Raw genomic sequence first — 11538 nt, forward strand, 5'->3', positions numbered from 1 at the left:
CAGGTGCCAAGTCCTGTTGAAAGGTGAAGTCTGCATCCCCATAAAGTTGGTCAGCAGCAGGAAGCATGAAGTGCTCTAAAACTTCCTGGTAGACGGCTGCATTGACCCTGGACCTCAGGAAACAGAATGGGCCAACACCGGCAGATGACATGGCACCCCACACCATCACTGACGGTGGAAACTTTACACTGGACCTCATGCAACGTGGATTCTGTGCTTCTCCGCTCTTCCTCCAGACTCTGGGTCCTTGATTTCCAAAGGAAATGCAGAACTTGCTTTCATCAGAAAACATAACTTTGGACCACTCAGCATCAGTCCAGTCCTTTTTGTCCTTGGCCCAGGCGAGACGCTTCTTGCGCTGTTTCATGTTCAAGAATGGCTTGACACACGGAATGCGACACCTGAATCCCATGTCTTTCATGAGTCTCCTCGTGGTGGTTCTTGAAGCGCTGACTCCAGCTGCAGTCCACTCTTTGTGGATCTCCCCCACATTTTTGAATGGGTTTGTCGTCACAATTCTCTGCAGGGTGCGGTTATCCCTAGAGCTTGTACACTTTTTTCTACCACATTTTTTCCGTCCCTTCGCCTGTCTGTTAATGTGCTTGGACACAGAGCTCTGCGAACAGCCAGCTTCTTTAGCAATCACCTTTTGTGTCTTGCCCTCCTTGTGCAAGGTGTCAATGATTGTCTTTTGGACAGCTGTTAAGTCAGAAGTCTTCCCCATGATTGTGGTGCCTTCAAAACAAGACTGAGGGACCTTTTAAAGGCCTTTGCAGGTGTTTTGAGTAAATCAGCTGATTAGAGTGGCAGCAGGTGTCTTCTATATTCAGCCTTTTCAGAATATTCTAATTTTTTGAGATACCAAATTTGGAGTTTTCATTAGTTGTCACTTATGAATATCAAATTTAAATGTAATGAACATTGGAAATACATTGGTCTGTGTGCATTGCATGAATATAATGTACAAGTTTCACGTTTTGAATGGAATTACTGAAATATTTTCAACCTTTTGATGATATTCTAATTTACTGGCCAGCACCTGTATTATTGATATCGGCCAACCTATTAAGATATTCCCCTTCATTCTCAGCAGTTTCATAAGGAGTATAGATATTGAGAATAACAAAGCTATTGTTGTTCTAGGTGTATTGTATGCCAATACACCAATCCAAACCCTAATCTGATTGGTTTTATTGCTGTATCTTTTGCTTTTTCCCAAAGCACAGCCACTCCTCCAGGTATTCTGCCTCTAACTATAGCTGTGCTGAGGTCAGTAGTTGATTCCCCAACTCCCGTTAATTTATAATTAAGGTGGTTAAGTTTTTCTAGATCCTATTTAGGCACAAATGTTTCTTGTAAACACAATATTTCACATTCCTCAAGCAAACTGTCCACCACAGTATGTCAAGCTCTAGCTCACGCATCCTGGCCCAAACGCCGTCCGCAACCGTTATAAGAGAGCACCCGAAGTGATGTCCTCATGCTAATCTGCTAGGACCAGAAGGTCGAACTGCTGCTGAAAGCACATTCGACTCCAAAGATTAGGGCTATCGTGGTTTGTAAAACCGCCAGACGAATGCCCCCTCAGGCCAAAGTTCAGGTTTATACATATCGGTAATGTCAACACACTCAGCCATAACCTTTAAAGAGCCAAAACTGCTATGTAGATTGACAATTTTTTTAGAAGTTACGTCTGTTGAGCATCTCTTTAAGATATAGTTCTCGGCCCGATGGTGTAAAGTACTGATGACTGACATTTTGTGCTCCAGTGGGTGATGTGAGTCCAAATGCAGATATTGATCTATGTGAGTTGGTTTCCTGTAGACTTCAATGCTGAGACTACCATCTTGTTCAATTTGCACAGCACAGTCCAAGAAGGGCAGTTGGTTGTTGTGTCCATCTTCCTTGGTGAACTTGATGTTCTTGTCCATGGCATTTTTGTGCTTGGTAAAGTTTTCTACTTCCTTAATGAGAATTTTGACCCAATAGACAGCTACAGCTTCTAAGCTTGACTCTCCCATTTTCAGTCAGTATTGACAAAGTTCCTCGTATGAGAAGGGAAACGTGTTCAATAAACCAAAGAAGTCCAGTTGCCTTCATTCGAACCCTTTTGGATTGACACCAGCTGTGGTGCGGTGTGGATGCAAAGCTTCAGAAAGTTCCCACAGGAGTCTGGACCCTTTATAAAGATTGGTAAATTTAAAGAATTAACCAGAGCCAGACAGGAAGTGAGATGTGGTTCAGCGTTCAGGAGATTTAATCAATATATTTTCATTTAAAAAAATCTGTTGTACATTCTACTTTTGGGTAATCGTCAACATGTTTGACTAAAGGTGTACTTGTGTTATGAGAAAATGCCTCAGGGCCTCCACAAGTCAGAAAAGGTTGGGAACCACTGTTGCAAAGTTTAGAGGTTAAAGTCCCAGTGACAGTGTCCCATACAGAGCTCTAAGCAGACAGGCCCATAATTACTTATGTCCGCTTTTAGCCACACTCTCTGTTCCGGAGTATATGCAGTGATTTTTTTTCATTCAGTTTTTACAGTAATTAGATTTGTTATGTGCATTTGCTTTTGTAAAAGGAGAAGACCATTTCTCCAAAATTGAACACGCAAATGCACACGGGACCCAACTGAAACTAAAAGTGAACAGTTAAGGAAACTGCAAAGTGCAGCAATAATCTCTCTGCGTCCTGAGGTCTATCTTAATGTTCAGATAAAAAATGTAAACCTCTTTATTTTCTTGTAGGTGGATCTGGATCCTGCAGGACCTTCTGGGCATTGCTTTCTGCCTCAACTTCATGAAGACCATTTCATTGTCTAATTTCAAGGTATTGTTCCATGCCTTCATTTCTTTAAGAATTACCATACCATACCAACATTATTAAAAAGCACATTTAAAAACGACATGGCAGCCGATCAAAGTGCACCCCGTGTTTTGTATTTCATTGTGGGAACGTGAAGCAGCAAGCAATCGGCAGACCTCAATGCCTGGTTTGGCACATAACGAGTCACAAGGTCACAAGGTCAGTGCCAGACCATGCAGGGCCTTAAAAACAAAGATCAGTATTTGAAACTTCACTCTGAAGTTCACGGGTAGCCAATGGAGCCGCACCAGCACAGGTGTCATTTGGTCACGTCTAGAGGTGTTCGTCAGAAACCTGGTGTTAGGTAATTTAATTTCCCATCCAGGGTTACCTTAGGGAAAGTTCACCACGCAGGGGTTATATTAATAAGCCAATCTATTAACCCATACCAATACTTGACCAACAATCACAATTTAGACTTTGCAAAGTGGAGAGAGATCAATGATATACACAAGTCGGTAGTCAATTCGCTTTCATCAGACAGAACCCTCAGAAAGCATTTATTAAGGACACACAAAAATGGTAAACGCACACACATTTACACACACACATGGAGAGGTTCTCACAGCCTCACAGTGAGGAAGGAACACCAGGTGCAGGTTTTACAACAACAGAGCCGTCAGGCCCATAACCCAGAGTACTACTGATAAGTTCTGGTACTGAGCGCAAGGTCAGTCCTCCCTGTTGGAGGAATATAAGAAGCAGATAAACAATGAACCTTCGTTTGACCTCCAGATGTCAAACCATTAAAGACATTAACAGTAAAATATCAGTTTTTTCCCAACTCCTGGCTGCTGCATTCTGTATGACCTGAAGCCTGTTAAGAATAGAGGCTGGTACACCAAATAAAATGGAATTTGCGTAATCCAGTTGGGAGATGATAAAAGCATGAATCACAGATTCTAGGTGCCCCCATTTCAGAATTGGTTTCAAGCGAATCAGTCGGCGCAGCTGGAAGAAACAAGATCTGACCACTGCATTAATCTGAGGGCCCATGGCCCTCAGATGGCCCTCCCCCTCGTCCATCCCTCATGGCCCTCGTCCGCTTCCGGTCGGCAACAAGATGGCCCTGTGCTTGGCTTAGCCGCAGTCACCGGCCACTTTTTCAAACTTTTCTACACTCAGTAGTGTCCCTTCTACCATCTCCTATGATCGCCAGACTCTTCTGTTCTTCCGTTCGTTCACAATTGCCCAAGATGCACAGAGGACATACCATTCTGTTTGTTTACCTGAATGGTGCACCGGCCCGGAACCAATCGACAGTCCCGAGCTTCCCGCCTCCGGCTATGTTTGTCCGGTCCCGGGAAAACGTCGGAGGAAAAGAGGTAAATGAGCAGGAATCCAGGTGAGAATAAGACTTCTCTTAAAGCGTGGTTTATCTGGTAAACATCGGCGTGATCTTCTAGCTTCTTGTCCTTTATTTGGTGACCTGAGCGCCACTTCCGCATTCCCGCCAGGCCGTGTTGGGACGCGGTTCATCCGTCCAAGTTTTTTAAGGTCGGTTTATCCTCATTCCTCAGTGGTTTCTCCTCCTGTTCCCTCCATAAGTGGTTTTTATAAACACCAAGGATCTAACCCTGCTAATTTAGGTCCACTAACTCCAGCTGGTTCTGTAGTTTCTGATTCCTCCACCTCACTCAGCATGGCTCTATTAAATACCCGCTCTGTTAACAATAAGTCCTTCCTGCTCAATGATCTAATTCTGTCTAAAAACCTGGATTTTCTGTTTCTGACTGAAGTTTGGCAGCAAACATCTGATTATTCTGGTCTGATTGAACTCTGCCCGAGTGGTTATTCTTTTCTTAGCCAGCCCCGGGGTTCTGGTCATGGTGGAGGCCTAGCTGTGGTTTTCAGAGACCATCTTCCTTGTAGCTCTACAACCTCTGGTCACTTTGCTTCCTTTGAACTGCAGCTGATTAAAGTCGGGCGTAAGGACCCGTTCTACTGTGCTGTGGTCTATCGTCCACCTGGTCCAAACAGTTCTTTCCTTCAGGAGTTTAGTGACTTCCTATCCTCCACTGTGAAGCTGTCCAGACTGGTGATTGTTGGTGACTTTAACATCCACATTGATGATCCCTCTGATCTCTTTGCCATGAATTTCTCCAGCCTTATGGACTCCTTTGGCTTTACCCAGCATGTTTCTGGCCCCACACACACCAGGGAGCACACTCTGGACCTTGTTTTTACCCTGAGTCTAAATGCTGACAGTGTTTGTCCTGAGGACGTTTATATTTCAGATCACCATTGCATTTTCTTTAACTTGTCAGTTTCTGCGTCCCCACCTCCTGCTCGCTGTATGGTTAGTCCTCGTTTTCTTAGTGAGAGCACAGCTAGCAATTTTTCTGCTGCTTTTGATCCACCATGTTCTTCTGATAACGACCCAGATTCCTTAACTTCTCAGTTTAATGAGCACTGCCTCTCCATTCTGGACAACATCTGTCCTGTCAGAACCAGATCAGTTCCTGCAGTGAACCCTACTCCCTGGTTTAATGACAGCCTTCGCAGCCTGAAGCGCCAATGCAGGAAAATTGAGCGTTTGTGGAAGAAAACCCATCTCCACGTCCATCTGCTGCACCTAAAGGATCTTCTGACATCCTTTAACTCTGCAGTCAGAGACACCAGGGTTTCCTATTTCTCCAACCTGGTGTCCCAGAGCAAAGGGAACCCCAAGGTGCTGTTTAACACCATCAGCAGCATCGTCTCTCCTGCCTCTCCTACAGCCTCCATCCACTCTGTTACAGACTGTGAGAACTTTCTGTCTTTCTTTGTGGACAAAGTCAATAAGGTTAGATCTAGCATCTCTCCTTCAGTCTTATCGCCGCCTCTCCCGACTCCAACCAGGCCCATCATCCTAGATAGCTTTGCTCCTGTTTCTTTGCCTGAGTTAACCAAACTAGTTAACTCTATGAAGACCTCTGCATGCCCCCTCCACATCTTACCCTCATCTTTGTTTAAAAGTGCTTTTCTGTCCATCGGTCCCAGCGTGCTCTCTATAATTAATGTAGGGCTGCAGCTATCGAATATTTTTGTAATCGAGTACTCTATCGAATATTCTATTGATTAATCGAGTACTCTAATAAATTACCCTTTTGCATTTGTAAACCATTATATCAAACAGCATGTTATAAAATATGAAAGACCTCTTAAAATGAGCAATTGCCAGTTATTCTTCAAGTTTTATTCAAAATTAGTTTTCAAAACTTCAGCACCTCAACTTCACAGTAAACAAATGCGAGCGACTGCGGCCCAAACAGCACCAGAACCGCTCACGGCACATGCGCAAACATGGCTCGCCAGCTGTTTCCCTATTAACACACATCCGTTTTAATTTCTACACTTTTTTTCCCTCACACTAACAAGGCTTGTCGAAAGCATGTTTGCCGTGGTTATGTCAAGTTATACTGATCACACAACATTTATTTACTTTATTTCATTTTCCTCCGTCACTCTCATAAATACCTGTCCTCCTGCAGCAATCCTGAGGGACAACGGACATCAACAAACAACACAGTAAAAAGTCCCACGTGTTGCAAAAACTGCTATTTTTAGCACATTTTAAGACTGACGTGTTGCTCCCAGACGTACGGTGAGAGCTGAAACTGAGCGCTACAAACAAAAAAGTCGCACAGTGTCCGCAGAATATATAGAAATACAGGCTAAAATGCATTATCTTGTAGAGGCTCCGAGTCCGCTTGCAGAAGAGACGTTTACATGTGGATGTTTCCTGGTCAGGTTGCAGCATTGAGGAATATGGTGTGGTAGGCTAAATCCATTTTACAGTATTTACACTGGACTACGTTTTCCGCCTTACGATATGAAAAATGGTCCCACACCTTTGACATTTTCTGTCTTTTTCGCACTCCACCGGGGTCCACGTTATCCGCCATGGCTTAAGAGAAAGTTACGTTTTTTTATTTTTTTGAGAAAGTTAAGTTACATTCGCTACTCACGTGTGCATTCAGTGCAGTGTGTATGTGCGTCACTTATTTTTGTCTGGGTGAAACATGACCCCGGGTGATTGCAAAGCCATGAATTAATTAAACATGAATTAAATGGAGCCTCGAGGCAAAGAATTTGACTCAAGGATTTTTTGTACTCGAATCATTCGAGGTACTCGAGCAATCGTTTCAGCCCTAAATTAATGCTTCTCTGGTCTCTGGTCAGGTCCCTGCTTACTTTAAGAACGCTGTAATCCACCCGCTTCTTAAAAAACCGAGTCTCGACCCCTCTCTCCATAGCAGCTTCAGACCCATCTCTAAACTTCCGTTCATCTCCAAGATCTTGGAAAAGGTTGTGGCTAAACAACTCACAGCTGCTCTTGATGAACGTAACATCTATGATAGCTTCCAGTCAGGTTTTCGTAGAGCTCATTCTACTGAGACAGCTCTTCTTAGGGTCTCTAGTGACCTTCTGACTCACAGTGATGCAGGGGACGGTTCTGTTCTGGTCCTGCTGGACCTGACTGCAGCCTTTGACACTGTTGACCATCACCTGCTACTGGAGAGGCTGAGAGACTGGGTAGGCCTATCAGGATCTGCTCTGGAGTGGTTCTCCTCTTATCTCTCTGAGCGCTCCTTTTCTGTGGCCGTCTCCAAGTTTAGGTCCTCCACCACCTCTCTTACCCATGGTGTCCCACAAGGTTCTGTGCTGGGGCCTCTGCTCTTCCTCCTCTATCTGCTTCCTCTTCAGCACATCCTGAGCTCCTTCAAAGGAATCTCCTACCATCTTTATGCAGATGACATCCAACTGTACATCTCCTTTAAGTCCCATGAGATGTCTAAGCTGCAGCTGTTACACACCTGCTTAGACTCTATCAAAACCTGGATGGTGGGAGCTTTCTTCAGCTGAATGAAGATAAAACTGAGTGTCAGTTTTGACCGGCGGCGGCACGTGGTTTGAAGGAGAGGCAAACAAATAAATCAGGTTGAGGTGGCTTTATTGCAACATGTTTGTCACCAACACCAACATCTCCTAACACCAACACTCACTGCCTTTTATAACTAAGTGACTGATTGGAAGAAACCAAGAAGAGGGGTAATCAAAGAAATAATAACTAAATAATATTTACAGAACCCAACCACCAAAATAAATGGTACCAAACATTATTTACATAAATACAAATCATACTAAATAAATCCAAGTTCAATCAAACAAAAGAAACTAGGTTTCACATAACTCCTCCAAGAATCACCCCTCCTTATTTAAGTGGTATGCTCCAGCAGCTGAAAAGCAGCACCTGGGACACAAACTTCCCTTTGCTGCCCCGCCCTGCTGAGGAGACACTACCAGAAAGGTGAGTGAAACTTTGGAGATTAACTTAAACACAAATTGACATTTAACAAACATTTCCCTTTTACACAGGAAGGGTGGCCAGTCCCTCTGCCTCCAAAGAATCTGTTTTAAATGTCCAACAAAAAATAAATAACTTCAATAACAAAACCTTTTGTCTGTAACTCAATCAGAAATAACAGAACATAAATCATAATGAATGGAACCCCTGGTCTCCATTACATTGAGATCCTCATCTGTGCCCCAGACAAGCTGGTTCCCAAAGTCAGAGACTCTCTTGGTCAGCTTGCTTCCCACACCAAACCTTCCGTCAGGAATCTTGGCGTGACCTTTGACCCAGCTCTCACCCTGGATTCTCATGTCAGTTCTCTTGTTGGCTCTTCCTTCTTCCATCTCAGGAACGTTGCTGAGCTGAGTCCCATTCTGTCCCGCTCTGAACTTGAGACAGTTCTCCACACCTTCATCTCCTCACGCTTAGACTACTGTAACTCTCTTTTCACGTGTCTGAGCAGAACCTCCCTGAACCGTCTACAGGTGGTTCAGAACGCCTGTGCTCGGCTTCTGACCAAGTCCTCCAAACACACCCACATCACCCCGCTTCTCCTCCAGCTTCACTGGCTGCCAGTCAACTTCAGGGTTCATTTCAAGATCCTGGTTCTGGTCTGTAGGGCCTTACATGGACAAGCACCATCTTACATTGGTGATCTTCTTAGTCCCTACACCTCCAGCAGGTCCCTGAGGTCCAGTGACCAAAGCCTACTGGTTGTGCAGCACCAGGCTAAAGGTCAAAGGTGACAGATCATCTGCTGCTGTGGCCCCCAGACTCTGGACCTCTCTCCCCCTGAGCCTGAGATCAGTGGACTCAGTGGTCTCCTTTAAAAAGCAGCTGAAGACTCACTTGTTCAAGCTGGCTTTTGTATGACCTTCTTCACCTCTCTCTCTTTATTCTGCTCTCCCCACCTATTCCACCTTCCTCAGGATCCACTGGTTTCCCTCTTTCCTGTTCACTCTCTCTTTCTTAACATTTTTTATTTTAAATCGCAATAGCTTATTCTTGCTCATTTTAAATATATTTTTAAACATTTTCTAAATGCTTTTTTTATATTTTTACAATTTTTATATTTTTTGTTTTTGTGAAGCGCCTCGTGATTTTTATCTTGCGAGGCGCTATAGAAATGATATTTTCTTCTTCAACTGGAACAGGGTCAACAGAGTTACCAGAAATAGCTGCTCTAATGCCTGATACTTTATCAACAAAGAATTTGTGAAAATCTCCAGTTTCCAGCAGCTGTAGAGGACATGGAGCTAGGCTCCTGATACACCAGAACAGAGTTTAGTGTTTTGTAGAGAATCTTAGGATTATTGGAGTTCGCTTCAATGATGTCTGCAAAATAGGCCGTTCTAACAGCCCTCACAGCATCCTGATAAGCAACCAGAGATGCTCTGAACAACTCACGCGAGACCTGTAGGCCATCCTTTTTCCACTTTCTCTCAGAGGATCTACACGCCCGCCTACAAGCCCATGTGACATCAGAGAGCCAAAAATTCCACCCTGCCTAACACCATTACCAACACCAAATGGTGCAGAGATGCTGCCACCTCATTTAACCTGTATCTTCTGATGAGCATACCAGTAAGAAAGGATCCTCACAATAAACCCAGGGGCCCCCTGTTGCTTTAACTTAATAAAAAGTTTTCTGTGGTTTACACGATCAAAAGCCTTAGAAGCATCAAGAAAACACATAAGGACAGAAGAATTTCTATTTCTGTACCAGTTTACCATTTATTTAGGTGCGTATATACACATGTCAGTACCATGTTTTGGCTCAAAGCCAAACTGATTATCCAAGGAACTGGGGTACACAGTGACTCTATCAAATAGGATTCTTTCTAAAACTTTAGATAAACCACGGGCTAGTGCAATCGGCCTATAATTATCCATACTGGTCACCTTCCCAGATTTGTTCTTAATAACTGGGACAAGCAGAATTGCCATCATTGAGTCTGGTAGTATGCCATGAATCATGAACCCTGTAAAACATAGAGCTAAAAGGGGAGCTAGTCTTTGGCTAGCATATTTCAAATGTTCTGCACTAATGTGATCCAGACCAGAAGCCTTATGATCAGCTAGTTTGTGAATGGCTTCATGCACCTCATGGGTCGTTAAACATATAGATTCATCATTAATAACCGAGCTATCCTCATACTGATCCCTTTTTAAACAATTGAACAATGCATAATAATGATGTCTCCATAATGCTGCAGTATTATCTTCCCCAGAAACACCTTCAACAGTACCTGGTAGAGATCTGCAATTATTGTTTTTACATCTTTCCAAAATTCTTTGACATCATTACTTGTAAATTTCCTGGCCATAGAATCTGCCCTCATGATCTGCTCATTTTTGATAGAAAACGAACAGCATACTTATATGTGGCATTTGCACCTTTTTTCTGTTCAAATTCCAGACCTTGCTTAGATCTCCCAATCATATCCCAAAGTTTAAAAGCTACACGTGCTTCATCCTGATATATCCATCCATTAAGGGGTGTAGCTTATGAGTTCACCAAACAAAGACGTCACATTAGTTCCTCAGGAACCACAGAAAGCCCCTGCCTGAGAGTAGGAGCTAAAATGGTACCTGCTTAGACTCTATTAAAACCTGGATGGTGGGAGCTTTCTACAACTGAATGAAGATAAGACTGAGATCCACATCTGTGCCCATGGACGTAATTTTCACTTTAGAAGTGGGGGGGACACGGGGGGGTATCTTTACAGTATACTCTAATGGGAAACAGGCTTCAACACAAACGGTTGTTTTCCGCTTGGTCCTAGAGCTCAACCAGTGTCAATTTAATATAGCGTGATATTGTTTTTGGATGGTAAAAAGTGCAGGGGTCAAAACTTGACTTTGGACAAAGTGGAGTGGACATGTCCCCCCACCCCCCAAACTACGTCCATGTCTGTGCCCCAGACAAGCTGGTTCCCAAAGTCAGAGACGCTCTTGGTCAGCTTGCTTCTCACACCAAACCTTCCGTCAGGAATCTTGGTGTGACCTTTGACCCAGCTCTCACCCTGGATTCTCATGTCAGTTCTCTTGTTCTGATTTACAAAGGGAAACCATTCCAGACTGTAGGGCCAGTTTAGACTGCTGCAACTGGCTTTTCACGTGTCTGAGCAAATCCTCCCTGAAGCATCTACAGGTGGTTTAGAATACCTGTGCTCGGCATCTGAGCAAGTCCTCCAAACACACCCGCATCACCCCGCTTCTCCTGTTTTTCCTTAGATATGATCTTTGAACCACATAAACTCAGAATAAATGCATCTTTGATTTTTTGTAATTGAGCAATGTTAAAGTTAGTGTCTCAGATCTGGAATTAGCTT

The 11538-nt window shown here is 43.7% G+C and overlaps 1 protein-coding gene across 3 annotated transcripts in view; it reads left to right on the plus strand.

Moving 5' to 3' along the window:
* LOC107373711 (signal peptide peptidase-like 2A) overlaps positions 1 to 11538 on the plus strand; it is a 119806-nt gene that overhangs the window by 68981 nt on the left and 39287 nt on the right. For all 3 annotated transcript variants that reach the window (XM_070555208.1, XM_070555209.1, XM_070555210.1), the window contains one exon: positions 2748 to 2829. In XM_070555208.1, coding sequence (XP_070411309.1) covers positions 2748 to 2829 — 82 coding nt within the window. The remainder of the gene's footprint in view (positions 1 to 2747; positions 2830 to 11538) is intronic.

Source organism: Nothobranchius furzeri, chromosome 9 (assembly GCF_043380555.1).
Source record: "Nothobranchius furzeri strain GRZ-AD chromosome 9, NfurGRZ-RIMD1, whole genome shotgun sequence".
In the NCBI taxonomy this organism is placed as follows: domain Eukaryota; kingdom Metazoa; phylum Chordata; class Actinopteri; order Cyprinodontiformes; family Nothobranchiidae; genus Nothobranchius; species Nothobranchius furzeri.